Source organism: Pantherophis guttatus, chromosome 9 (assembly GCF_059756535.1).
Source record: "Pantherophis guttatus breed Tessera chromosome 9, ASM5975653v1, whole genome shotgun sequence".
Taxonomy (NCBI): Eukaryota; Metazoa; Chordata; class Lepidosauria; order Squamata; family Colubridae; genus Pantherophis; species Pantherophis guttatus.
The window spans coordinates 18,240,271-18,266,924 of NC_142071.1; the positions used below are offsets into that span (position 1 = coordinate 18,240,271).

The window sequence follows — 26,654 nt, forward strand, 5'->3', positions numbered from 1 at the left end:
TTCTTTCCGCATGAAAACAGGGTCAGTTTATTGATCCGCTGATGAGCACCAAGATTGCATGCAGCTTTAAACTGTATGGTTTATTTAATAAACTTGGCAGGTTGTTTCTAAGCAGACCAGTGGGACTTCGCCGTACGCCTGTTTGAAAATGGGACTCTTGATGGAACTGGTGAGTCTGATTACTGTGGTCCTTTATCAGGCTCACTTGAGACTTCCTCCTTCCCAGCTTCTTTGTCTGTCTCTCCAGGTTCCTTCCCTTCTTCATCTTCTCCTTCTTCTCGGCCTTTCACTTCTTTTCTTGCTTTGTATCCTCGGAAAATGGACTGGATTTTTACAGCAGCTTGTTCTTCCGATAAGGTCCCTTGAATATCCACCTCTGGTTTGTCTTCTTCCTCCTTTACAATTTAAAAGAAAATCAAGTTTACATTTCTCTCCTTTGCATTTTGCCCACCGGGTTTCAAAAAGGGGTGTACAAAGGGAAGAAAGAAAGGAAGAAAAAAAAATTAAGCTACAATAAATGCCAATCAAATTTGTACGTATGCATAATTTAGAAGAATGATGCTGAAGCTAGGTGGGGAGTAAAATGCATCTTGCTTTTGTTTGGTTTTAAAATATATATTCTCCCTACTCCCTCCCCCCAAAAAATCAGTAGGGCTATTTTCAATATTAAACTCTGCAAATACCACTTAGGCAAAGAACTTTTCAAAGAAAGTTTTGTCTGGTACAAATGCCCAAATTAATGCTTAGATAAGATCAATTGTTCATCCAACAGCAAATGTATACTATTTGGAAAAATAAAAATGCCAATATAAAGATTCTTAGAGTGTACTGGTCAAATTAACCAGTTTGTCCATTCACTGCTATGGAAATTCCCTGCTGAAGCTGAGCTTCATTACTCATCTGGATGGCCAACAAAATCTCTTAATATTGTTTGGGATGAAAAATGGGAAGAGGGAGCACTATTTACATTGCCTGCACTGCTACAACAAGGATAATATAAATCATAAAGATAATATAAACCTTACAACTACATAAAAGTATATTTTATACTTTTTATACATTTATACAGAATGAATGCAAAGGGTAAAACTGACAAAGTTAATATAGTTTTAAGTTGTGATAACTTCACTGGGTAAATTTAGCAGTGCTTAAGACTGCTAAAATATGCACAGGATTTTGCAATGTGTCTTGATGGTTAACACTGTTGGTATTTAAGAAACAATTTGAACTGCTCTGAGTGGGCACCTCTATTCTTTGTTCATACATATTTTCACTGGAAATTCATAGAAAAAGGTGTTGTATTCTCAGCTATATTTTTTCTTTATTAAATCTAAGTGTAGAGTATGAGTAACTTAGAAGAAGCAATTTAAGTCTTCAGGGAATATGTACGCATTTCTTTATGCCAAACAGTTTTGGAGATAAGAGTTTTTACTAATTTTACTGAGATAAATTCTTTCAATTGTTTAATTTCAAATGGAAAAATTGCTAATGGGCCTTCATCAATTTGACCCTTGTTGGATCCCATATAAAATTAATGTTGGCTCCTATGATAGTGGACAACCTCACTGCAACTTTTTAGGCACACCAAAGTCAGCAAGTACTATCTACAACAGCTTAGATCTGGCCCGTGAGGCTGCCCTGGAAATAGCAAAGGACAGGCCCGCAGTGCCTCTGCCAGCAAAAACAGAGCATGTGAGGGAGCCTTCCCAAGCTCCGTTTTCACTGCCAGAGGGCTGCAGGAGGCCATCACAGCCAAAAACAGAGCTGGCGGAGTGCTTGGGCCACCACAGGCGTCCCCAACATGAATGACGTCGAGCTGGCCATGCCCATCCCGGCCCAAACACAACCCTGATGCAGCCCTCAATGAAATCGAGTTTGATATCCCTGATCTACAACAAAGGCTAATTTAGAAAAGGTATGCAATTAATCTCTGGAAAAATTACTTACTGGTTTTCCAGTAGTTTCTTCTTTCTTTTCCTTTCTAACTCCATCTCCTGGTGGTGCAAGTTCCTGAAAAAGCAGGAGGGTATTATTGATGCACAAGAGCCTATTGGTACAGATGATTTTTCCCCCACTGAATTTTGATGCAAGCAAAATCCTAAAGGCAAATCAGTGGAGTGGTAACTGAGTACATGGTGACAAAATTACTAAATGTATGCCAAGCTCTCGTTAGGCTTCATATAGAATCCATTGAAATGATGATGTAAAATGATGTTGTAGTAAGGCAGTTCTTAAGGAAAGAAGTGATTTCATTCCTTTTTATGGGTACAGGTATGCATGATGGGATATTTTAATGCTATAGCAGTCATAGGATAAAGCGAGTGAATCTGAATTTCAATAGTAGGAGAAATTTTAGATTCCCACTCATCATTTTTCAAAATAAGCTTTTCAAAAATCATTGTTGTATGAATTAATTATTGTAAGCTGCCCAGAGTTGCATCACAGTGAGATGAGCAGCAAATAAACTTAATAAATAAATAATCCACATTCCTTTGAAAATATGCCAATGATCCTAATTAACCTCATGGCTATTATTTTTAATCTGGATTTTTAATCTCCTATATTTTGTTTAGTTTCATTCAAAGGTCTGCTTGTCAAAAGGGGGGGGGAGTCATTCACTATATAATAATACTTACATTGAAAGCACGGTTATTGTAGAATCGGTCCTCTAGTTTTGCTCCCCATTCAGTTGGATCATATCCGGTTTCTAAAAGACATGACTTTTTTTGAAGAAAAATTACTGACTTCTCTTAAAAAAAATAAAAGCTTCCTAGTCAAATGGTGCTTAATTAAATTGGGAATCATAATGACACTGACATTCGTTTAACAACAGTTGAGATTTCTTAACTGAAAAAAGGTAAACATGCACATGTAGCTCAACAGCTTTTCAATTATCTGTAATAAAGAGGAAAAAATAGACAACTGGCCCTGGCCAACTCACCACATGACAATTCAAAGCGGGATAACTGAAGAGAGGAGGGACAAATGAATTTCTGGGACTCTACGCTCTGGCTCACCCCAGCCTCAAAGACTTCTAACCTGAAAAGGTTCAAACCTAAAGCAAGACAAGACCTGCTGAAATTCAATTTTCCCTACTGTTGAATTATCCCATGTTGAATAGTCCCACAGCGAGTCAGCTAAGGTGGGCGGGCCATGGCAAGATGACCATGGCAAGTCAGCCATGGCGAGTTGTCTCATTCCAAGGAAAACAGGTGTAACACTCTTTATAGTATGCAGGATAATAGGTCAAAATTAAAATTTAAATTTAAAAGAAGTGATATATGTACCGTATTTTTCGGAGTATAAGACGCAGCTTAGTTTTTGGGGAGGAAAATAGGAAAAAAAAATCTGCCTACCAGGTATTCATCTGGCTAGCGTCCTTAGTCTGGTCAGCTTCAGCACATTAGTTTGCTGGTTTTTTATCTCCTGCTTGGGGATAAAAAACAGCTTCTAAGGCACAGCTGAGAGGAAGCAGCAATGAGAAAAGCAGGCAAAGCACCGCTAGCCCCTAGTTAGGGCTGAAAAAAACAGCCGAGAGTTGGAGCAAAGCATGGAGATCACTTCACTCGCTAGCGCCTCATTAAAGCACAGTGGAGAGTCAAGGGAGCAGGCAAAGCTGGGAAGATCACTCACTAGTGCCTCATTAGGGCTGAAAAAAAGCTTCGAAAAAGCTACATTCAGAGTATAAGACACACCCAAATTTTCAGCCTCTTTGGGGGGGGGAGGTGCGTCTTATACTCTGAAAAATACGGTATATAGTAAAAAAGGTAACTCAAACCTACCAATCTGAGCATAACAAAAAGAAGGCACTGAGCATTTGAGAATAGCCGATTTCAGAATCTACATAGTGGCTAAACTGGACAGCCCTTCCTCAGTTTTAACAGAGAATCCTAGTTACTTTCTGGATGGTGCAAAAACATTCCTGAGAAAGAAAAATGCCACATGATGGATACCTACGTGAATAAATAATGGTTTCTTGCAAACCAGATGAAGCCCAAGAACGCAAATGTATGTTAAAAACCTTAAATATAGTCAATTGAAACTTACTTTCTCTTTCAATAAGGAGAGATTCAAAATACTTGGCTGCAAAAGTTGGTATATCATCAGGCTGGTTTCTTAAGACTTCCCTGGCGAGCCCTTCAAGCAGATTGGCAAATCCTGGAGGAATGCGTTGAGTGGTGTTCGAGAACGGAATAGCCATTGTTTCTGGAAAAGTTTCTTTTATACCTAGAGTTCAGTTTACAAGAACAATTAGTGAGATATATAATCTAAATAAGACATTAAATGTTGGATAAAAAGATAAGGTAAAGGTTTCCCCTGTCTAGTTGTGTTTGACTCTGGGGAGGTGATCCTCATCTCCATTTCTTAGCTGAGGGAGCCAGCATTGTCCGAAGATGCTATATATCTACCTGACAATCTGGTGTTGTGGCAAAAGTATGAGGAAGAAGGAGTATTATATATTCTTGCCACCTTGAGTTACAAAAGGCAGAATAAAAATATTAATAAATCTGAATGTCAAGCTCACACTATTTAATATTTTTAATTACTACAAAGTATCTAATTGTAACAACATTTTAAACAAGGAATTGCTTTGTTCTGAACCAGACTACTAGCCCACTTATCTCAGTATCACCCAATCCAATTTCAAACAGATAATTAAATTAAAGAATATAGAGAATTCACTAAGTTTTTTTTTTAAATTGATTCTCACATAAACATGTTCAAGTTTAGGCTTTACAGCAGGGGTGTCCATCCAACCTTGGCAATTTGAAGACTTGTGGACTTCAACTCCCAGAATTCCCCAACTAGAATGGGGATGGCTGGCTGGGGAATTCTGGGAGTTGAAATCCACAGGTATCCAAGTCCCCAAGATTGGACATCCCTACTTTACAGTATTTTACTTTGCCCTTCTTAGCAACATTTACTATTGAATAGACTCATCAGATTTTCCGTGAAAAACATGGCACAAAGCAGGGGTACAAAATAGGAGCCTGCTTAAAACACTGAAGCAAGAAGCCCTCACCCAGAATTCCCAGCCATGCTTGCTGGGAACGATGGGGCCTGTACCTGTAAAAGTTGGGGAAGGGAGCAATAATGGAAGCCTCTTCCTCACGGGGAGAAATACAGATAGCCTTTGACTTATGACCACAATTGAGCCCAACATTTCTGTTGCTAAGTAAGACATTTGTTAAGTGAGTTTTACGACCTTTCTTGCCACAGTTGTTAAGTGAATCACTGCAGTTGTTAAGTTACTAATATGATTGTTAAATGAATCTGGCTTCCCCATTGACTTTGTCAGGTCACAAAAAGGGACCACATGACCCCAGGACACTGTGACCGTCATAAATATGAGACAGTTGCTAAGAATCTGAATTTTGATCATGTGACCATGGGGATGCTGCAAAGGTCGTAAGTGTAAAAAATGGTCATAAGTCACTTTCGTCAGTGCCTCTGTAACTTTGAACGGTCACTAAACGAACTGCCTGTACTCTGGCAGGGACTACTTGTAGTCTGCCCATGCTCAAAAGCGCTCTTTTTCTGATGCAGTCAGGTTCCTGGCCTGCCTGCGCCTCTTCCTTCCCAGCCTGGAGCTATCAACACGGGGTGAGGCGCTTAGCGCCCCCACGCCGCCGCCCCCGGCCTCTTCAGCTCCCCGGCCCGCCAGGAGGATAATTCCCAGGCCTCCTTTTACCCTTTTACCGCAAGGACAGAGACCAGCGTCCTTCCCGTTGCTTAGCAACTCCAATCAAGACGGCAAGCGGGGAGGGCCAATAGAGCGGAAAATCGCGCGGTTGGCTTCTCAGGTCAGCCCACCCCGTTTGCTGATTGGCTGCAAGCTCCACCCTTCAACGACCAAACCTTTTCCCCTCCTCCTCCTCCCCCCTCTTGAAGCCCGCCCCCAAATAAAATCTCGTCCCGTCCAGTGCCTCAGGGCGGTTGGTTTCTCCTGGGTCGGCCCACTCCGCCTGCCGATTGGCTGCCAGCTCCGTCCTTCAGCCACCAAACCTTTCCCCACCCCCTTACCTCCCTCTTCAGCCCGCCCGCAATTAAAACCCGTTATCGCCCAGGGGCCTCACCGCGTTCTCGGTTCTGTTTTCGGGCGCCGGTGAAGGAGGCGATGGCGCGGCCGAGGTTTTAAGGACCAAGCGGGGAGCCTGCGCTCCTAGTACGTCTTCTCAGGGCCCATGGAGTTGGGACTCTGCGGGCAGGGTGGGCCTGAGGCCGCGCTTTAGACGGGTCCCGGGGCGCTGACGTCACAGAGAGCTCGCGGTGACGTCACACACCGGGCCTCTTGGCAACCTAGCGGGGTCTGATGGCAGGGCCTCCGCCCGGGCAGCTCTTCCACCCCCGTGGCTTTGCAGATGGGGTAGGCTGCGAGGGCGCCGGGGATGGGCACTGAGGGCCACGCAGCATGGACTTTGTAATACTTGCCATATGGTTCTTGTAGTAGTTACACTGGCCAACTTACGTGGGTTTTCTTGTCTTTGTCAATTTGCCCTTTTCAAAATGTGTAGCTCATGATTTGCCCTGCCTATATAAGCTTTATAACCTTCAAGCAAAGCCTCCCTTTTAGAAGCCAGGAGTGGCAAGAGAGTATTCAAATGCTTTGTAGATTTATTTATTTTATTTATTTAGTTTGTCAAGCATGTATGAGAAAGCAAGTATAAGTATGAACATACATAAACATATAAACAGATATAGGTATATACATAACCGATACGAATAAATGGGGACAGTAGGACAGGGACGGTAGGCACGCTGGTACGCTTATGCACGCCCCTTTACAGACCTCAGGAATGGAGTGAGGTCAACAGTAGACAGTCTAAGGTTAAAGTTTTGGGGGTTTGAGGATGTAACAACAGAGTCAAGTAGTGCATTCCATGCATTGACCGCTTTGTTGCTGAAGACCGTAGGCGGCATAGTTCTAGGTTGTTCAGGTCCAAAATTTCAAGCCTAATGGCGTAAGGTACTCTATTGCGAGCAGAGGAGTGGAGGACTCTTATCATGAAATACCTCTGGACCCGCTCAATTCTATTAATGTCCGTTATACAGTGTGGATTCCAGGCAGATGAGCTGTATTCGAGAATTGGTCTGGCAAAGGTTTTGTATGCCCTGGTTTGCAGTACAATGTTTCTGGAGAAGAAGCTTCTCAAAATTAGGTTAACAACTCTTACTGCCTTTTTGGCAATGCTGTTACAGTGAGCTCTGAGGCTTAGATCTTTTGAAATGAGTACTCCTCGGTCCTTGACAGTGAGGGTCATCTACGAGGTCATAGTTTCATTTTCAGCCGTTCTCAAGCCTCCATGAACAAAAAAGAGCAAGTATTGAGGCTCAATGATGGGAAGTGTTGAATCTTACCTATGTCCATTCTGACATTTTTCTTTACAAATGTTTCATTTGCTTTTATCCAGAGTACAGTGCTCCTTTGGTAGTTGCTCGCATATGTTTTAATTCTTACGAACTAACTAGACAGATAATTTTTCCCTACCCAATCAAAAACCTTTTTATGTATGCAAAGTATAAAAAGGGAAGGTGGGATTTCTCACCTTTCTTCTCTCTCTGGTGAAATCAATAAGAGAATCCTTTTTAGTTGAAATGTTTCAAATAAATCATAAATCAATGTTTCTGGAGGGGGGCACCAGGTTGCTGAAGGGGATATTAGAGCAAATATTAGAATGCAGATATGAGGCTGGATTCACCCATCAAGGCACCACAGCATATCCTAAAACGGGTTCCCAACCGGGGATGGGAGACGATATTACAGGAGGTGCAAAAATGTGGGTTTAGAAGTTTCAAAATTATAGTGTATATGCATAATTAGGTGCATATAATTATTTACTTTTGTAAGGGGTGCGAGAATATATCAGAAGTGTTCTAGAGGTGCGGGGTATAGAGGAGGTTGGGAACCCCTGACCTAGAATGTTGTGGGAATCCCTCTTGTCATTTCCGTATTAAGCTGCTGGGCAGGTTTAGCCGCTTGGGGCTTATTCCAAAATAAGTTCTTTTTTTATAAGAAAAATATTTTTGTATAGAAAATTAAAATACAAACTTCAAAGGAAAAAATGTTTTTTTTCTCCAGCGTATTTTTATTTTTTGAATAGTTCAAACCATGCATGATTTGTCATTATGTATAAACCCAACACTGCAGATAATAGTGTACTGTCATGGCCAAAAATGTGTGGTCTTTCTCACCATCCTAAGCATCTGCTATGGCTTTTGCCTAGGATGTGTTTTCTGTCTCTCAATCTATCCAGCACTCCTGGGGTGTCCTGATGGTTGCCACATGAGTTTGCACACATGTCCTTCCTTGAAATGCTTAGCTGAGCTTTCAGAATACTATACAAGCCATTCTTTCAGAGTAAAAAGGGTAAAGTTTCATAGAGGGGTGTCAGGGTGAAGTTGCAAAGAAGAAATGGGGCAGGAAGCAAAGGGTGGCTGGTTTACACACACAAGCATTATGTGGTTTATGTGGATTGTATACAACTTGACTACCTAGGCTTAGTGAATAAGCTAGGATTTTTTTTAAAAAAAAACTTTTTAATTGGGGAACCCAGCCCCCTCAATGTACTAAGCCAAAGTTGTGGCTTTGCAGAGTTACAAGTGCCAATAATGTAACACGTTTGAATTTGAATTCAAAATAATTTCTCAGGAGGTATTGGGAAACATTCAGCTGCTTTGCTATCCTTAAAAGCCTTTTTTTCCTGCTTCAGAGGCTATTTTTCCTCAAATTCAGGAAGCACATTTTCAGAAGTGGGAGAAGTCATAAAGAGATCCTGTAGGTCAGATTTAGGATACAGTCAAATAGCCTTCTCCATCTCAGCCTAACAGTTGAAATTGTCTGGAGCATTATTAAGGATTCATATCTGCTGGGTGGTGACAAGGTTGCCATACCTATGAACAGCTATGTTACTTTCTCCCTACCAGCCCTATGTTACTTCCTGGCTTGGATCAGCCCAGTGTGAGGTCACAAGGAGATTGATGTCTTTAAGATACAGACTCCGGACATTCTCTGCTCCCAGAATTGCATGCTCTGACTTTCTGGCTTCATGTTATCAAAAAAGATGATGGAGGCTTCCTTGCTATTCATGTTGCTCTTGGCTTGCACAGCAGGTGAGTGAGAAGAGACAGTTCCTGCCGCTACTTGTGAATGAGCACAGGCAAATGCAATATGGAGAAAACAGTATTTTGAAAATACAATAGCAGCATTTAGCTAGTAGGAACTTGCTTCCCTTCCACGACGCTAAGCTTCGACCAGATGTTTTTTGTTTGTATCTTGTACAGGCTGAGCTTCCTTGAGCAAAATCCTGAACAAAGTTTGGTTCAGTGTTTGGTGAGGATAAGTCAGATAATTAGCTCATCTCAGTAGAGGAGTAACTTTTAAACATATTTACAAAGAAAGTCCCTTGAGTTCAGTGCCCCAACAGAATTTACTCCTGGGTGCATTCAGGATTGCATCTTTTAAGAGTTTTGTTAACAGTTGCTTAGGTTTGTTGTTCTTTGATAAAGGGTTTATTATATTTTCTTGCAATTTTCTCATTGACTTTTCCAATTTTCAGCTTTATGTTGTATCCTGAAAAGCAGCATGCAGTTGTTCCTACTACGCAACAGTACAAGGAAACTCTACTTGCTTGGCATCCTGCCCTAGCTCAGCTTCTGTTTCTTATATTGCATATCTACGGTGGCATATATTCTGTAGCATCTGCAAATGTTATAGTAGAGTATGAAACAAACCAGGCTGTAACTCAGTTAATTACTAAAGTGATTCTTGCTAACAGAGATTTAAATGACGGGAGAAAGATATTGGTTCCTGGAGCCTTAATTTAAATGTTTACCCTTCAATATTTATCAATCTATATTTCTAATAATCCTCTCAAAACATAGCTAAGGTAGCCTCAAATAAAATATAAGAGGATCAATTCCTCTCCTTCAATCATTCAGTGTTAAGGATATGATGCTATATATGTATCTCTTTGTATTGGTGACTTTCAAGTAAATAAGTATAGGGTTGCCATAGCTGTAAGAAAAGGAGGGGTTTTTTAAATTCTTTTTTTATGTTTTTGCTCATACAATATGCTGAGCCAAGTTATTTAAAGACTTAACAGCTGGGTTTGTACAAGATGCTAGACTAGACTAAATTGAGGTGTTTGTGTTCAGGACATTGTAAAAACCTAGGTAGGCATTGTCTTCACATGTTAGTTAATCAAGCAGTCACATTAAGCTGTATTTGCTTAAGCATTGTGATAGGAGTACACAGGAAGTGTATTTGATTAAGCTGGGTTCAGCATATTGAATGAAGACTAACAATGCAGTATTTAAATCCATACAAATAATGGCAAGAAGGCAAAGTGGCCTCTGTTTTTCTCCTGCATCTCCTGCAGTGAGGAGGGAATCAGGGACAGACTGTAGACTCAGTCTCCTCAGTCATAAAGTGACACATGGCAGAAAGGGTCTCTTCTCAGAGAATTGGGCTGAAAAACTGTTCACTCATAAAGATACAAACACATATTCTATGTCGTACTTTCCTAAAAACTAGTGCTATAAAAGTGAAATTCCAAAGTTCATACCAGATAGAGAAATTGGAGATTGTATGAATGTATGTATGGGTGGGGAGAGCAGCAGAGAATGGCTTCAGTTGAAAAAAAAATACATGATCACGTGAAAAAGCAACAATGAAAGTAGTTGTGTAATCTTCAAAGATTTTTAATGCATCTGAGATGTAGTCTTTCTTTCTCAGTAATATGCTTCCTTGACAATCTCTAATGAATTGCCAGCTATTTTTGCTGTTCAGAAATGTCTTAAGAATTGAACGGTTGTACTCTAGCATAGGCATTGCTGGAATATTTTTGAGAAGCTGAAACCGTAAACCGGATTGTCGTTCCTTTTTGTCTGCCTCAGGTGCTAAATTTCACTTTGCTTCCTATTATGCTGATCACATGGTACTCCAGAAGGAACCAACTCATGCAATCGTATGGGGCTTTGGAGATCCTGGTTCTAAGGTGATGCTGACACTCTCCCAGAATCATAGTGTTGTGACCAAAATGGTACAGATTGAAGGTAATCCATAATATTAACAATATGTACATGGCTTCCTTGTCCTAATGCCCATGCATAGAATATAGAGTAATAGAGTTAGAAGCAATCTTGAAGACCTTCTAGGCCAACCCCCTGCCTGTGGCAGAAGACCCTACACCATTCTGGACAAATGGCTGTCTGATCTCTTCTTAAAAATCTCCAGTGATAGAGCACCCATAACTTCCAGGTAAACTATTCCACTGATTAATTGTTCTCACTGTCAGGAAATTTCTCCTTAGTTCTCAGTTGGATCTCATCTGTTACTTCTTGTCCTTCTCTCAGGTGCTTTGGAGAATAGGTTAATCCCCTTGTCAGGTTTTCAGGCTGTCTTCAAATAAATTGCATCACAAACAAAGTCTTTTATAAAACAAATTTCCATTTTATTAAGCACAGCACTTTTTACACTGACTCGTTGCAGCTGGCACTGATGTGTTGACCCAAAACCCCTCCTCTTCCTTCCCCCACTCTGCATTCTTCCTTCCCCCACTCTGCATTCATTGGCCATCTTCCCAATCATTCACCCCTAATCTACTGCTCCAATTCAAAGAATTTCCCCCCTCCCATCCATCTCCTAGGGGACATTATCTCCAGAGGAAATAAGTAGGTGAAAGGCAACTGTCCCGTTGCAGACGCCTGCATTCTCCTTCTTATGTCAGCATTAGGATAAATGCATCTTGACGTGCTGACACCCCTCTTTTCTGTGCCGCTCAAGTCCTGGAAGACTGCTATCATTTATTTTTTTTATCTTATTTTGAATTTGTATACCGCCCTTCTCCCTGAGGACTCAGGGCGGTGAACAGCCAAGTAAAAACATCAAGTACAAATATTAAAATACAATTAAAAATATATATAAATTTGGCCCCATTAATTAAAAACAATAAACAAAACAATTAAAAACACTTAAAAATTAGGCCAGCCCAGCTTGCTGGAAAAGGAAGGTTTTAAGGGCACGGCGGAAGGCACTGAGGTCTTGGATTCTCCTTATCTCTGGGGGCAATTGATTCCAGAGGGTAGGTGCCCCCACAGAGAAGGCCCTCCCCCTGGGGGTCACCAGCCTGCACTGTTTGGCTGATGGCACCCCGAGGAGGCCCTCTCTGTGGGAGCGCACGGGTCGATGGGAGGTCGTCGGTGGCAGCAGGCGGTCTCGAAGATAGCTAGGCCCTATGCCATGGAGCGCTTTAAAGGTGATAACCAACACCTTGAAGCACACCCGGAAGACCACCGGGAGCCAGTGCAGCTCACGCAGGAGCGGTGTTACATGGGAGTGCCATGCTGCTCCCGTCACTACCCGCGCTGCTGCCTTCTGGACCAGCTGGAGCCTCCGGGTGCTCTTCAAGGGGAGCCCCATGTAGAGAGTGTTGCAGTAGTCAAGGCGAGAGGCGACGAGGGCATGAGTGACTCTGCACGGGGAATACCGATCAAGAAAGGGCCGCAACTGGCGAATCAGGCAAACCTGACAAAAGGTCCCCCTGGTTACAGCCATCAGATGTTCCTCCAAGGACAGCTGCGTATCCAGGAGGACTCCCAGATTGCGAGCCCTCTCTGTGGGGGCCAACGACTCGCCCCCAATAGTCAGTGATGGAGTCAACTGACTATATCGGGATGCCAAGAGCCACAGCCACTCAGTCTTGGAAGGGTTGAGCTTGAGCCTGTTCCTCCCCATCCAGATCCGCACAGCCTCCAGGCACTGGGACATCACTTCAAGGGCATCGTTGGGGTGGCCTGGGGTGGAGATGTACTGGGTGTCATCAGCGTACTGGTGGTATCTCACCCCAAAGCCACGGATGATCTCGCCCAGCGGCTTTACATAAATGTTGAACAGAAGGGGCGAGAGGACCGACCCCTGAGGCACTCCACATATAAGAGGCCTCAAGGTCGACCTCTGCCCCCCTGCCAACACGAACTGCGACCGGTCGGAGAGAAAGGAGGAGAACCACCGTAACACGGTGCCCCCCATCCCCAACTCTTCCAACCGGTGCAGCATGATACCATGGTCGATGGTATCAAAAGCCTCTGAGAGGTCTAACAGGACCAGAACAGAGGAGCAACCCCTGTCCCGAGCCCTCCAGAGATCATCAACCAACGCGACCAATGCCGTTTCCGTGCTGTGCCCGGGCCTGAAACCCGACTGGAACGGATCTAGATAGGATGTTTCCTCCAGGAATTGCGGAAACTGTCGCGTGACCACCGCCAGGAAGTGAAGGTTGGAGACAGGACGGTAGTTGGCCAATATTGCCGGATCCAGGGATGGCTTCTTGAGGAGAGGCCTTACCACCGCCTCTTTCAAGGCGGCGGGGAAGTGACTCTCACTCAGCGAAGCGTTGATAACACCCTGGAGCCAGCCTCGTGTAACTGGTAACTGGCCGGGAGGCCAGTACCAACCAGGAGGGACACGGGTCCAGTAAACATGTGGCCACACTAAGTCTCCCCAAAATCCTGTCCACATCATCGGGAGTCACAGCATCAAACTCCTCCCAGGTAACATTCTCAAGACTATTCCTCGTCACCCTGCCCTGATCTACCCAGTCAGAGTCCAAATCCCCCCGGATCTGAGCGATTTTGTCATACAGGTATTGTCCGAAATCCTCCGCCCTGCCTTCCAAGGGATCCTCCTGCGCTTCCGGATGGAGCAGGGAGCGGGTTACCCTGAACAGGGCAGCCGGACGATTCCCTGATGACGCAATAGAGGCGGAAAAGTAATTAAACTTTGCTGTCTTTATCACCACGAGGTAGGTCTTAATATGCGACCTTACCAGTGTTCGGTCAGCGAGACTGGCCCTCCAACCGCTCTCTAGGCGTCTTTTCCGGCGTTTCATCTCCCTCAGCTCCTCGGTGAACCAAGGAGCCGCGAGGGATCGACACCGGGTCAGAGGCCACAAAGGCATGACTCGATCCAAGGCCCCACCAGCTGCCCGATCCCAGGCAGCTACCAGGTCCTCGGCCAAGTCGTGTGCCAGATCTTCAGGAATTGGCCCAAGCTCCATCTGGAACCTATCAGGATCCATCAGGCGCCTGGGGCGGATCCATCTAATTGGGTCCGCCTCCCTGCGGCGGGGTGTAGCGGTTCGAAGGTCCAGATGAAGGAGTGAGTGATCTGACCATGACAAGGGTTTCATGTCTATATCCCCTATAATAAGACCACTCAACCACTGGCCAGAGACAAAAATCAGGTCCAGCGTGTGTCCCCCCCTGTGAGTGGGGCCATGAACTAACTGGGTCAGGTCCATGGCCGTCATGGAAGCCATGAACTCCCGAGCCATCTCTGACATTTCACCAACGGACGGCAGGTTGAAATCACCCATGACCATAAGCCTGGGTGTATCAACTGCCACCGTGGCTATCACGTCGAGTAGCTCGGGCAGGGCCGTTGTCATGCGGCAGGGAGCCAGGTACGTAAGCAGCAAGCCCATCTGAACCCCATGACCCCATCTCACAAAGAGGGACTCACATCCGGCAATCTGTGGCACAGTGGTCTCCCTTGGACCAAGACCTTCTTTAATAATAACCACCACCACCCCCGCCCCTCCCGTGGGCCCCCGGCTGATGGAATGCTCTGAAGCCTGGTGGGCACATCTCAACCAGTGGGACCCCTCCCTCTGGGCCCAACCAGGTCTCCGTAATACCCGCCAGGTCCGCTCCCCCCTCTTGAATAAGATCGTAAATGAGGGGGGCCTTATTTACCATGGACCTGGCGTTGCACAGCATCAGCCGGAGGCCCAGGTCCTGAGTATCTGAGCCACCTAGTATCCGAGGGGAGCCTTGAGGACCGGGGCACGCAATCGCTCTCAAGTAGCGAGTGCGCACCTCCGGCACAAGATAAGGTCCTCTGCTCCCGCCATATCTGCCCCTCCCATCCACCGTGCTGATGATATCCCCAATCCCTCATCCTGCGCCCTCCAAACCATTACCCTGTGCCGGGCTGGGCCCTGACCTAGGTGGATTACTCCCCCCCCTCCCCTTTGGTCGCCCTCCCAGTTCCCCTTAAAAGATTATTAAAAACCCTAATTAAAAAACCCCTCAATCCCTGCTTTAAAACATGCCACCTCTCGGGGCTCCAAAGCCCGTCCTTAAGGTAGGCCTTCGATAAAGTGGAAGGCCATCGCCGCGAGATGGGGGCATCTCGCAGTGCGAGCAAATGTGCCGAGGTATAAGTCATACAAGTATGATGAGATGGAAAAGGGGAACTTTGGATGTCAGCGATATTTAAAGATAGTCATTGAGGTGAGAGATGGCAAAAAAGGCTGGCCAGGATGAAGCTGGAGCCCCTTCACTCTCTCACAGTGATGGGGGCGACCAGATCAGATAGTTGCAGTACAGGCGGATGGCCACAGCCGTTCTCTCACAGCGGCTGGATGTCAAAGGCCAACAATAGTCACTCTCTCCCTGCAGATAGAACAGCAGTCCTTGACCTGGACTCTCAGCTTCTCCCTCCAGCCTGCAATCTCTCCTCCCCCGAGCCAAGGCCTAAAGGTGGTAATCGGGCGGCAGGAATAAACTAGCCAGCAGCAGAAGGAGATAGAGATCAAACATAAAAAATCCAGGAGGGTGATAATAAAGTCCCAGAGTTAGTAATGATGGGAAAATGGGCCGACCTAATAGAGAGTCCAGGCAGCAACGGGGGGAGGCCATTTTCATAGGGGGGGGGAGCGAATCCAAGGGGGAAACCAGATGGTAATTGGCAATCCCCCTCTATCACTCCCCAACTCCCTTTGATGTTCTGGGCCAAATCACCCCCAATAGTCCTGCCCGTCTTCTCCGAGCAAATTCTACCACGATCTTCCCAGGTCTCGGTCCATATGGGGGGTTTTCAGGCGCAGCTGACCACTGGACCATACACCCCAGCCTCAAATCTGGGCTAAATAACTGTTTGAAGCGGCCTACAGGCCTCCGAACCTCCGGGTGCCAGATCCATCGCCCTCCGCTTCCCGCACCCCACCCCACCCCCGGCAGCCCAGCTCTTTTCCGGCCGCCATCAAATCGAAGGGAGGCTTGGGTCGCTATAGATGATTCCCTCGGCTCCCTCAGTTCTCCATCCGGCTCAGTTAGACTCCCCGGACCACCTTAACTCCTTCACCTCCTGCAGTCGGTCCGTAGGATGAAATGCCCGATCTCCGGGGCTCCACGGCTGTGGAGTCATCGTGGAGGCCGCCATCGCTGCCGCCGCCCTCCTTACAGCGCTCCGATTACATCTCCTCACTGTAGCTCTGCCATCCCCGGGCCAATCCCAATAAGGGATGGCACATCCGAGCCGTCAGACCATCAGCATGCTGACCGTGGGGCCCAGGATCATTAAAACGGCCTCCGACATTTCCAAAGTTCTCCTTTTCCCCATCAACCTCAACAGCGAGCCCCTCGGAGGTCCGCCATCTTGCGCATGCGCAAGATGCATCCCTAGCATCCCTACTCCTTCTTTTCATTAGGCTAGACATCAGGGGTGAAATCTAAAATTTGCTACTACCGGTTCTGTGGGTGTGGCTTGGTGGGGGGGTGTAATGTGACTGGGTAGGCGTGGCCAATTTTTTTTTTTTTTACTTTTAAAAAAATGCAGAAAAAAATGCTTTTAGAAGCCTCTGACGATCAGGCAAGTCAGCTGGGATTGCCAGAGGCTTTTAAAGGCATTTTTTTTTCCTACAACCTCTTCGGCTGAAGGGGTTGCAGAAAAAAATGCTTTAAAAAGCCTCTGACGATCCCAGCTGAGCCGTGCGATCATCAGAGGCTTTTTTTTTTTTTTACTTTTAAAAGCATTTTTTTTGGCTGAAGAAGTTGTAGAAAAAATGCTTTTAAAAGTAAAAAAAACCAGCCTCTGATGATCGTGCGGCTCAGCTGGGCATGGGGGGGAGGGGGGCTGCAGGGATTTTTGCTACCGGTTCTCCGAACCACCCGCCACCATCACTACCTGATCGGGCGATCCGGTCCATTTCACCCCTGCTAGACATGCCTAGTTCCCTTAGTTGGGAATGTTAATTGCCAAAATGAGGCTTCCGTCTAGGATCATTCCATTCCTGTATGGGTGGCTGTATATTTCCTTCTTACATTTCAGGCCATCAAGTTGAACTGCTGCTCTGTGCAGGAATCCAAATAAAGCTATGATTGTGGCACCTAGATGAAGAGAACTGCTCTATCAAATGTTTAGCAGGATGCCAGGGAGAAGAAATATGGCAATAAATCATCAGTTTCTTACAAGAAAGTTAAACTTTGGTTATAACACAATAAAGAAACTGTCAGGGGTTTGATCATTTTAGGAAAGATACTGCTCTCTAATGGGTAGGCCGAACTACTCAAAACCACAAGAAGCTAGAATGGGAGTACCTTTTGACCCATCACTTTCTATGGATGATTTGATGGTGACAGGAAAGGTGCCATTTGCCAGCTTCATTGCATTTTCTAGCTGCATTCCTTCCTTAAGATAGCCAACTATCTCCCAGTGAAGGCTCCAATCTGTTTTATGTAGAGCTGCTTTTAAAACAGTCCAGTATAAAATGTTGCTGTTTAACAATCCACTAGGAGTAAAATTTGTCCTTTGTTTCTGTTTGTTGCCATTTGTACCAGGCTTGTTTAAAGAGTTGGCATTGCCCTTTCAATACTCTGAATCAGTGTTTTTCAAAGTTGACAACTTTTAAGATGTGTGGACTTCAACTCCCAGAATTTCCAAGCCAACCAAGCTGCTCTAAATCAAACATCCGAAATTTGAGATCCTTCAGATGTTTTGCTGGACAATCTACAGCAGTCTCAGTCAGCCAGGCTAGTATTAATGGTTGCTGGAAGGTATTGCAGGAAACATCTGGAGAGCCAGGTTCCCACCAGGATTTTAAATTGCTTAGAAAATATTCCCCAATCAGCTAGTTTCAGCCTTGGCAGTTCTGTTCTTTGCTTTTCACATATGAGTGAATCGGCAGGTGCAAATGAGTGGGTCTTCTCAGCAATGAGATCATATATGTTCCTCATCATCTCTACTGTAATGATGTTTTCTCCCCAATTTTATGGTAAACATCAATCTATAAGCAAATAAAATTTGACTTGATATTAGTACATTCATTACTTCTGAATAGTTCCATGTTGATATCAAGCCTGGGATTTAATTTGGGTTTTTTTTCTATCAATATTATCAGAAAACTCTGAGACTTGGAAAATTATGCTGGACCCTGTGGCCCAAGGAGGCCCTTATACTATAGAGGTACACCAGTACATCAAAGAAGAAGTGTCCAATTTGTCATTAAAAGATGTCTACTTTGGAGATGTTTGGATTTGCAGTGGACAGAGTAACATGGAGATGACTGTTTCACAGGTGAACCACATTTCTATAAGTTCCAGGTATGGTTTAAGGACCATGCAAGAGAGGGATCAGATAACAAAGCATTCTGGGAACTTATATCAAACCTCTTGGTTCTGCTTATGGAGATACAGGCCGAGAATTACTTTTGTTAAAAGGATATTTTGGGCTTATGATACTTAGGCTCTCAGCCTAAAGTCCAGATTGTGATTTAGACATTCTGCCTTAGCCATGATCTATAGCAATAGCACTTAGACTTACATGCCACTTCATAGTGCTTTTATAGCCCTCTCTAAGTGGTTTACAGAGTCCAAATATTGCCCCCAACAATCTGGGTCCTCATTTTACCCACCTCAGAAGGATGGAAGGCTGAGTCAACTTGGAGCCTAGTGAGATTTTAACTGCTGAACTGCAGCTAGCAGTCAGCTGAAGTAGCCTGCAGTACTGCACTCTAACCACTGCGCTACCTCAGCTCAATCTATACTTATTGATTGTTTTTGGTTTGCTTGCTCTAACCCGTAGCTCTGGGTTATAGAAAACTAGATTGAAAACTACTTTACAACTTCTAATTTCCAATAAAAATGCAGCAGGGTTTAGGAGTGGCTGCTTCATTTTTTTTTCATTCAAGGACATGTGGGAACATCTTTTAAAAAAACAAAAGGGAGGGGAGGATTATACAGGTGGTCCTCACTTAACAATCCTAATTGGGACTGGTGATTCCAAGTGCTGGTCATTAAGCAAAACATCACTTGACTATGGTGACATAACAGCAGTTCCAGGTATTCCAGTTTGACTGCAAAACGAGACATCACGTGGCATATCATACCAGCTTCCCCATTTACATTGCTTGTCAGAATCTGGTTGGGAAGATCACAAATAATGATCACATGAGTCACTTTTTTTTAGTGCCATCATAGCTTTGCTCACTAAACAAACAGTTGTTAAGTGAGAGCTACCAATACACAGTAGCTTATGACCGCAAGCATATCTATGCCTAGTTTAGTTTTTGTTTTTTTTAAAGAAACTGTTGGGACACTATGTGCTAGAATATCAACAAGGCAGGAGGGAGACCAAAAGATCACAGCTGATCCTGGCTTGCTCTGTTGCCTACTCTGTTGCCTGCAAGTATGGACGTACTTTATTACTTTTGTTTTTAATTGCAATTTTCAGTGGAATCTTCTCTGTTTCCTAGATATTCAATACTAGCAAGGAGATGGAAGATGCATTCAAGTTTCCTCTTGTGCGGATATTTTCCACTGCCCTTATTCAGTCAGAAGTGGAGCTGCAAGACCTTGGAGGCGTGAACTTGCAGTGGTCCATTCCAACGGCCAGTAAGAGCCTGACTTACGTCAAACTTCTAGCAAGAAATCAGCAGGATCAATAAGATATTTTTCATGTTATGATTGATTGGTGGGCTAAGAACTGACCATTTTAGTTGGATAATGGCAGTGTCAGTTTTGGAAGACAATTTTCTTTTTGCTTCTAAACTGCCACATATTTTAGCTGGGGAAGTTGGGACGGGGTTGTTGTTGGAGCGGTAGAAAGTTAGTCATAACAACATTCCGTACTCAAGGACTTTTGCCTGTGTCTGATGCAGACTGCATTAAGATTGTATCCGGTGGAGTTTGAAGAGTTGATTGGACAATGTGATGAACTTGTGGGGGTGGGGCAGGGCTGTGAACTCTTAGCTGGGTGGGGGAAACCTGGAAGCTTTCAGATTCGGGTTTTCCCAGATGTGCCAACATGACATCTCTAATAAATTGGAACTTTGAGGAACCTCAGGCCTCAGGGCTTTATTTTGTTGGGGGTGTTCCTTGTACCCTGACAGGCAGCTTGGCCAGCATAACATATTTGGAGGAACAGCAGGTATCGGAAGGCCAAATGGTGTGAGGGTTAGGCTTAATTATTTTAATGGGTCCTTCATACTTGATCTTTTTACAATGCATATTTTCTAATCAATTTAAGGTAATAGTTGTATTATTTCCGCAGCATCAAAATGTTCTAAACATTCAGAAAAATATTCCATTACACAGGAAACCTGGGCCATGGAGACTTCAGCTACTTTTCTGCAGTATGTTGGCTGTTTGGCCGGTATTTGTTCGAGAAACTCAAGTACCCCATAGGGCTGATAGATACCTCCTGGGGAGGGACTCCAGTTGAGGCCTGGTCCTCCAAGAAGGCTTTGAATGAATGTGGTCTGTTAGAGTATATTGAAAGGTAAGGAAAACTGACTCGTCTGTCTGTTTTTTAATTAATCTGAGATTTTCCATCCTAGAAAATGAGTTTGCATATTGGCTGAGCCATGGTTTTTTTTCCTGTGATTTATCTCCCAATTGGCCAAGATTCTGTTCACATGCTCTGCTATAAACCTCACTTTGCAAACCATCCTAGCTTTGTTTGCACATCGCATTAAGCTAAAAATCATTATGGCTTAATACTCAGAGTTTTATGACTCTACAACAGAGGTCTTCTAACCTCTAGCTGGCTGGAGAATTCTGGGAGTTGAAGTCCACAAGTCTTAAAGCTTAAAGTATGAAGGCTATTGCTTAACACATTGTAAGCTGCCCTGAGTCTCCGGAGAAGGGCGGCATATAAATCAATTAAAAAAAAAAAAAAAAAAAGCTGCCAAGTTTGGGGACCCCTGCTCTACAATCTCCTAACATTTTTTCTCTGTGTAACTATGACATTTTCCCGTTCTAGTAGTTTACTGTACTGCTTAATTCAGGATGAGTCCAATGAAATTAAAAATCATCTTGGGTGCAGTGAAAATGTGTAATAAATATTTCAACCCATACCAGTTAAAGGGACCAGTTTTTGTCATAAATTAGAGGAGTGCATAAGTTAATTATTATGTGTCTCATTCCTCCAGCCCTAAATCTTTTGAGTGCTGGATTCAGTGTGTGTGTGTGATTATGTGCCCTCCTTATGTTGCAAATGAACTACTGCACTTTTATGTGTATTTCAAGAGTTAAAGGACCACATTCCAGAACAACATCAGTTGGAGAATGCTATTTTACTAAGCAAAGCACTTTTTTTTTCTTTTTTCTTTTTGCCATAATGAAATAGGTCTGATCCTTGATGACATTAGTGGTCAATAATTCAGGACCCTGTTTTGGATGTTTTCGATGAAACAGAAAAAAAAATTAGGATGTAGGAATTTGACGATTAGAAAAATACTACATAATGGAAAAAATGAAAGTCATGATGTAACATTACAATAAGAGGTCAATTCTAGTTTATAATTGTATCTGTTGTAACAAACAGTTGGAAGACATTTATTTGTATTTCTTTTCCCTTTTTTGCACTTTAAGCTTTGCATTTTCTTTCTGTTCTTTCTGTTTCTAATATTCTTATCCTTTTACTTTAAAAACTCATAATAAAGTTATTTGTAAAAATAATTCAGTAATTGTGACTACCAAGTTGTCTTTTTTTTACAGAGAAAGCTCCCAATCTTTCAGAATCTACCTGGTGAGAACTCTTTACTCATTATTTTTCCTGCTGTCTTTCAGAAGTCCTCCCTCGTACCTTGTTGCTGGTCCCCGAGAAGCATCCGTGTTGTGGAATGCAATGATTCACCCTTTCGTCAATATGACCATCCAAGGAGTTATATGGTATCAAGGTATGTTTGAGTACCAGTGCAAGATTGGACTGGAATGATGCTACTCCTGCTAATGTATTGGATCTTCGTCTATTGCAGGGGAAGCCAACACTCTTATGAACACTGATATGTACAATTGCACCTTCCCTGCACTCATTGACGATTGGCGAAAAGCCTTTCATGAAGGATCCGATGGTCAAACCAACAAGCAGTTTCCCTTTGGTTTCGTTCAGGTAAGCGTACAATGGAAATGCACTCCTGAACAGGTTATTTGGGCTCACTTAAATCTATCCTTTTAAATTTTGATGTCATCCTTTTCAAGATGAAGAATCTTCCTATCTAAATAGATGTCCTGATCTCAAGCTTTTGATGTGAATGTTTTATGGTAGATTGTCATCATAAAATGCAAGGGACATGTGTAGAAAAGTGGCATTTTGCTAAATCAGTCAGATCTAGCCTTAGACTTCTGTTCCTAATTATTTCTGAAATCCTTAATCAGTGATAGATACTGGTTCGTATTTCCAGATTCATGCTTTCCTCTTCCAAGCATTGGCTAGATTTGCACATTGCTCTTAAATTGTAGTGGGTTTTAGTCATAGATTATTGAAAAAGTCAGTGGACTTGTTTAGATGACCAAGCACATGACTGGATTTACACATATAGTCAGCCAAAACTAAACAGATGATGACTCATTGTGATGCATGGATCCATACATGCTATGTAAGACCTCAGACTTCAACCCCTGCCTGTTTCAGCCGTAGAGAACAGTGCATCAGGAACTGTTAACTGTTAAGCAGCAATCCTAACCGTTAGGGCTCTAATAATGCATGTGGTTTTATGAAGCCACTGCTTTGTCATTCCCCAGTTTGTTTTCCAGTTGCATTGGATTTTAATTCTCATAATTCTTCAGACAGCATGTCATTTTTCTGACTATAATTCTTATTCCTGAGAATTATAAGAGTTGATCCAGTACATGTTGAGGAAGGCTGCCTAATATTGGGACAATGGAATTATGCAAAAGGTTTGATTTTCCCACTTGCTGCTCTTATAGTATAGAGACCCAAGAATTTTGTGCCTTTTGGGCCAAGAAGGATCATTTGTTGGTGGATTATAATACCCAACTATGGACTGTTTCCATTCTCAGATTGTGTATTTTTCTACAATCGTAGCTGAGTGAATGATGGTTATTAAGGGTAAAGATTAGGTCTTCCATAGCTGTTCTGTCCATGATTTGTAACAGGGACTTTCAGTTTTGAGTAGGAACTGACTAAAATGACAAGTTGTGAAATCCGTGGCTACCTTTTCTTGAAGATCTCCATTCTTTACTCACTTTCAGTTATGTACAGATCAGCACGTGCAGATAAATGACAACTTTCCACGTATTCGGTGGCATCAAACTGCAGACTACGGCTATGTCCCTAATAAGAGAATGTCCAATACTTTCATGGCTGTTACCATAGATCTTGGTGATGACGAATCTCCTTATGGCAGGTACATTTTAAAATTGCTTGAGATCTGTCCTCTAATCTCCTGGAAGTTTTATTCTCTCATTAAAAAACGCTTCTGTTTTCTTTGAAAACTGATACTACATTGTGGTCACATCAGTCTTGGTAGAGGAAATCAGAGATGACAGCATCATAGGGAGAGGGAGAAACAAGCAGGTGGAATGTGTGAAGAAACAAGTGATGTGTACGTGGGAGGAGAAGAAAGTAGATGGGAAAACAGAGAAGGGGACTGTGATATTAATTTGGAGGGTGAACCAAAGCTGGTTGAAAGAAGGATGGGTGGGATTCCTGTCTGTTGATCAGAAACAGAGACTAGAAAAGCAGGCTACCTAGTCCAGGGATGACAACTTTTAAGACTTGTGGATTTCAACTCCCAAAATTCCCCAGCCACCATGGCTAGCTGGGTAATTCTGTGAATTGAAGTCCACAGGTCTTAAAATTGCCAACGTTGGAGATCACTGATCTAGTAAATAGTACTAATTGGCAGTTCCCAAAAAAGTGACTGTTACCCTATTCTAGTAAAAGTGCTGAAAGCTCTTGGGCCACCTTAAAGATTTTAACAAATTCATTTTGGGCACAATCTATTGTGGACTGAAGTACTTATCATCTGATGAAATGGATTTTATCCCATGGGAAAAAGGAATTGCACTATAGTTTATAATGTCCCAAGCCTGAGATTGACTCTCTACAATGTGAGCCGGAATCAAGAAGAAAGAGTGATGGCAGATTGCAAATCTGAAAAATACAAGTCAGGTAAGTACAACATGAGATGGGCTCTAGAAGCTTTTGGCTGGCATTTATTAAATTTGTATGCCATCTATCTCTCTACTAAGCAGCTCTGATATCCATTCAGACTTCTTGTTCTTTATGAAATGGCCTTTACTTCCAGCTTTCACTTGCAATATTGAAAGCTGCCAGCTGGTTAGCCTTTTAAAACATGAGCATGAAAAAAAAGGGGGGCCTTAGTTCCAATTGACCTCTCTCATCCCTTTTCTTTGTCCTTCAGCATCCACCCCCGGGATAAGCGGACTGTGGCCTACAGGTTGCATCTTGGAGCACTGGCAGTGGCTTATGGGGAGAAAAGCATAATCTTCCAGGGACCCTATCCTCGGAAAGTGCAAGTGAATGAAACCCATAGGCTTCTTAATATCACCTTTGAGGAATGTGTTCAGTTGCGTCACATGGACAACAAGACTTTTGAGGTAAAAGACGAGGAAGAGATGTTGATTTAGGATTACAGCAGTTAGCATCCAATACATCTAGTTAGCTACCTGAATGCAGGAGGATTCTCTATGCCAGTGATGGCTAACCTTTTTGCTGTCGCGTGCCAAAAGCGGGGGAGCGCGGGGGGGTCACACGCACATATGCCCACACCCATAATCCAATGCACCCCATGCATGCGCTTGGGACCCCCCCCCCCCCGTGCTTTTGGCGCATGGTGGGCCCGGTAGGCCCGTTTTTCACCCTCCCCAGGCTCCAGAGGCTTTCTTGGAACTGGGGGAGGGTGAAAACTGCCTTCCCCACCCCCCCAGAGGCCCTCCGGAGGCTGGAAATGGCCCATTTACCAACTTCTGGTGGGCCTGGAAGGCCTGAAAATCAGCTGGACAGCGTGCGCATGCGCACTGGAGCTAAGCTAGGGCAACACTCACGTGCCCACTGATATGGCTCCATGTGCCACCTGTGGCACGCATGCCATAGGTTTGCCATCACGGCTCTATGCCTTGAATTATAACCTGCTTGCCATTTATTTAAATGTAGCTACTAAGACTATATGTATGCGTACAGTGTACATGGCCTTGTTAAAAGTTAGAGAAAGAAAAGATGGGGCTAGAGCAGTGTTTCTTAACCTCAGCAACTTTATACAAGATACATGGACTTCAACTCCAGAGTACCACGGCCAGCATATGTGGCAGGGATATTTTAGGAGTTGAAGTCCACACATCTTAAAAGTTGCAGAGGTTAAGGAACATTGGGCAAGAGAAAGGGAGAAACAGCACAAGAAAGAGTGAATTTCAGCCCAAATTCTGAAAGTGTTGTCTACTATCTTGTGCTGTGTAGGAAGCAACATACTAAACCATCATCTACTTGTCATCCTGTTAAGAGGCATTCAGCTATGGCAAGCTTTAATGAATTATAATAATACATTTTCTTGCACAAGTTCCTCTAATCCTTAAACATAGAAAGTCATTGCTGTATCTTTTCCCCAGTGAGATTAATAGAAATTTCAAAATTAAAAGGATGAGATCTAGACTGGGGGAAATGACACGGGTAGAGGGAGTAACAAGGACTAAAACATCTCACAAACCTAATGCCAAGCCCTCAGCAGTTGTTGCTTTGAAAGATGCAGAATCTGCAATTGAAGCAATTGCTCTCTCTTGCCTTTTTGCAGGTGTGTTGCTCTAATCAGGGAACGTGCAGTTGGAAACCAGCATGCATTGTGTCATCCTCTTCCTACTCGGTAATCCTGCAGAACCCAACCTGTTCAGGTGGCATAAAGGGCTTGCGCTACGCCTGGTCTGAATGGCCTTGTGAATACAAACAGTGTCCCGTTTACAATCTACAGGAATTGCCTGCCCCTCCCTTTATTACATTTTCCCAAAATAACCCTGCATGGATTTTGCTGTGAGAGCTGAGAGTGAAAAGAGGAATCAGCAGCTTATTTTGCAGACGGAAAAAAAAGAAGTGTGGCGTACACAGCTACAGCTTACTTTTCTTAAAGCAGTAAACCTCTCAGGTTGATGACTGCAGAGAAGAATTTTAAAATGAGCAACCCAGTTACTTACTTGCCAGAAAGGTCATAGTAGGGAGGGTGGATCAGACGTTGACAATTCTTACTCTTGCTACCTGCCTGAGGTGCTGTAATAACCAGAATTATTTTGTAAGTACTTCACTAGAAATCAAACCACTTCTAAAACAATCCCTGGTTACCTGCACACAACCAGGAGAGCCAGGATTCTGAATGACAAGGCATGATGGGTGATTAATAAAAGATTCCTTTGGGAACATTGACATTCCAGTGCATGTTTAAACATAAGTCCTCCTGAATTTAGCAGGCCAAGCTCCCAAGTACAGATACGAGTTGGATGGGCCAATTGTAAGATGCCGTACTGGTCCAGCCATTTGCTCTTCTCTTGTCTCCAGCTGATCTGAAGAGGAGTGTTATAAGGAAAGCGGGGAACAAACACTCAACATTCTCCTCCCACTCTCC

The 26,654-nt window shown here is 43.7% G+C and overlaps 2 protein-coding genes across 7 annotated transcripts; one reads left to right on the plus strand and one right to left on the minus strand.

Annotated features, from left to right (window-relative positions):
• On the minus strand, positions 1–6,242 carry SPA17 (sperm autoantigenic protein 17). 4 transcript variants are annotated; one of them, XM_034421899.2, is made up of 5 exons: positions 6,078–6,242; positions 4,048–4,227; positions 2,637–2,707; positions 1,948–2,010; positions 1–395 (listed from the first exon to the last, which is right to left on the minus strand). In XM_034421899.2, exons 2-5 carry the CDS (start codon positions 4,199–4,201, stop codon positions 180–182), a joined length of 504 nt encoding a protein of 167 aa, XP_034277790.1. In that variant the 5' UTR covers positions 4,202–4,227; positions 6,078–6,242; the 3' UTR covers positions 1–179. The 4 variants fall into 4 exon arrangements, with proteins under 4 accessions (XP_034277790.1, XP_034277792.1, XP_034277791.1 ...); XM_034421901.2 differs by having other exon boundaries at positions 2,637–2,720; positions 6,078–6,215; XM_034421900.3 differs by lacking the exon at positions 6,078–6,242 and adding an exon at positions 5,693–5,895.
• Positions 5,915–26,449, plus strand: SIAE (sialic acid acetylesterase). 3 transcript variants are annotated; one of them, XM_034421897.3, is made up of 11 exons: positions 5,915–6,166; positions 8,926–9,111; positions 10,897–11,055; positions 18,183–18,358; positions 19,536–19,674; positions 20,377–20,560; positions 21,853–21,962; positions 22,041–22,174; positions 23,278–23,432; positions 24,453–24,648; positions 25,836–26,449. In XM_034421897.3, the coding sequence occupies exons 2-11, from the start codon at positions 9,048–9,050 to the stop codon at positions 26,070–26,072; spliced, it is 1,554 nt and encodes a 517-aa protein (XP_034277788.1). In that variant the 5' UTR covers positions 5,915–6,166; positions 8,926–9,047; the 3' UTR covers positions 26,073–26,449. The 3 variants fall into 3 exon arrangements, with proteins under 3 accessions (XP_034277788.1, XP_087731748.1, XP_034277789.1); XM_034421898.3 differs by having other exon boundaries at positions 6,079–6,367; XM_087875622.1 differs by lacking the exon at positions 8,926–9,111 and having other exon boundaries at positions 6,052–6,166.
• Positions 26,450–26,654: the final 205 nt, after the last annotated feature.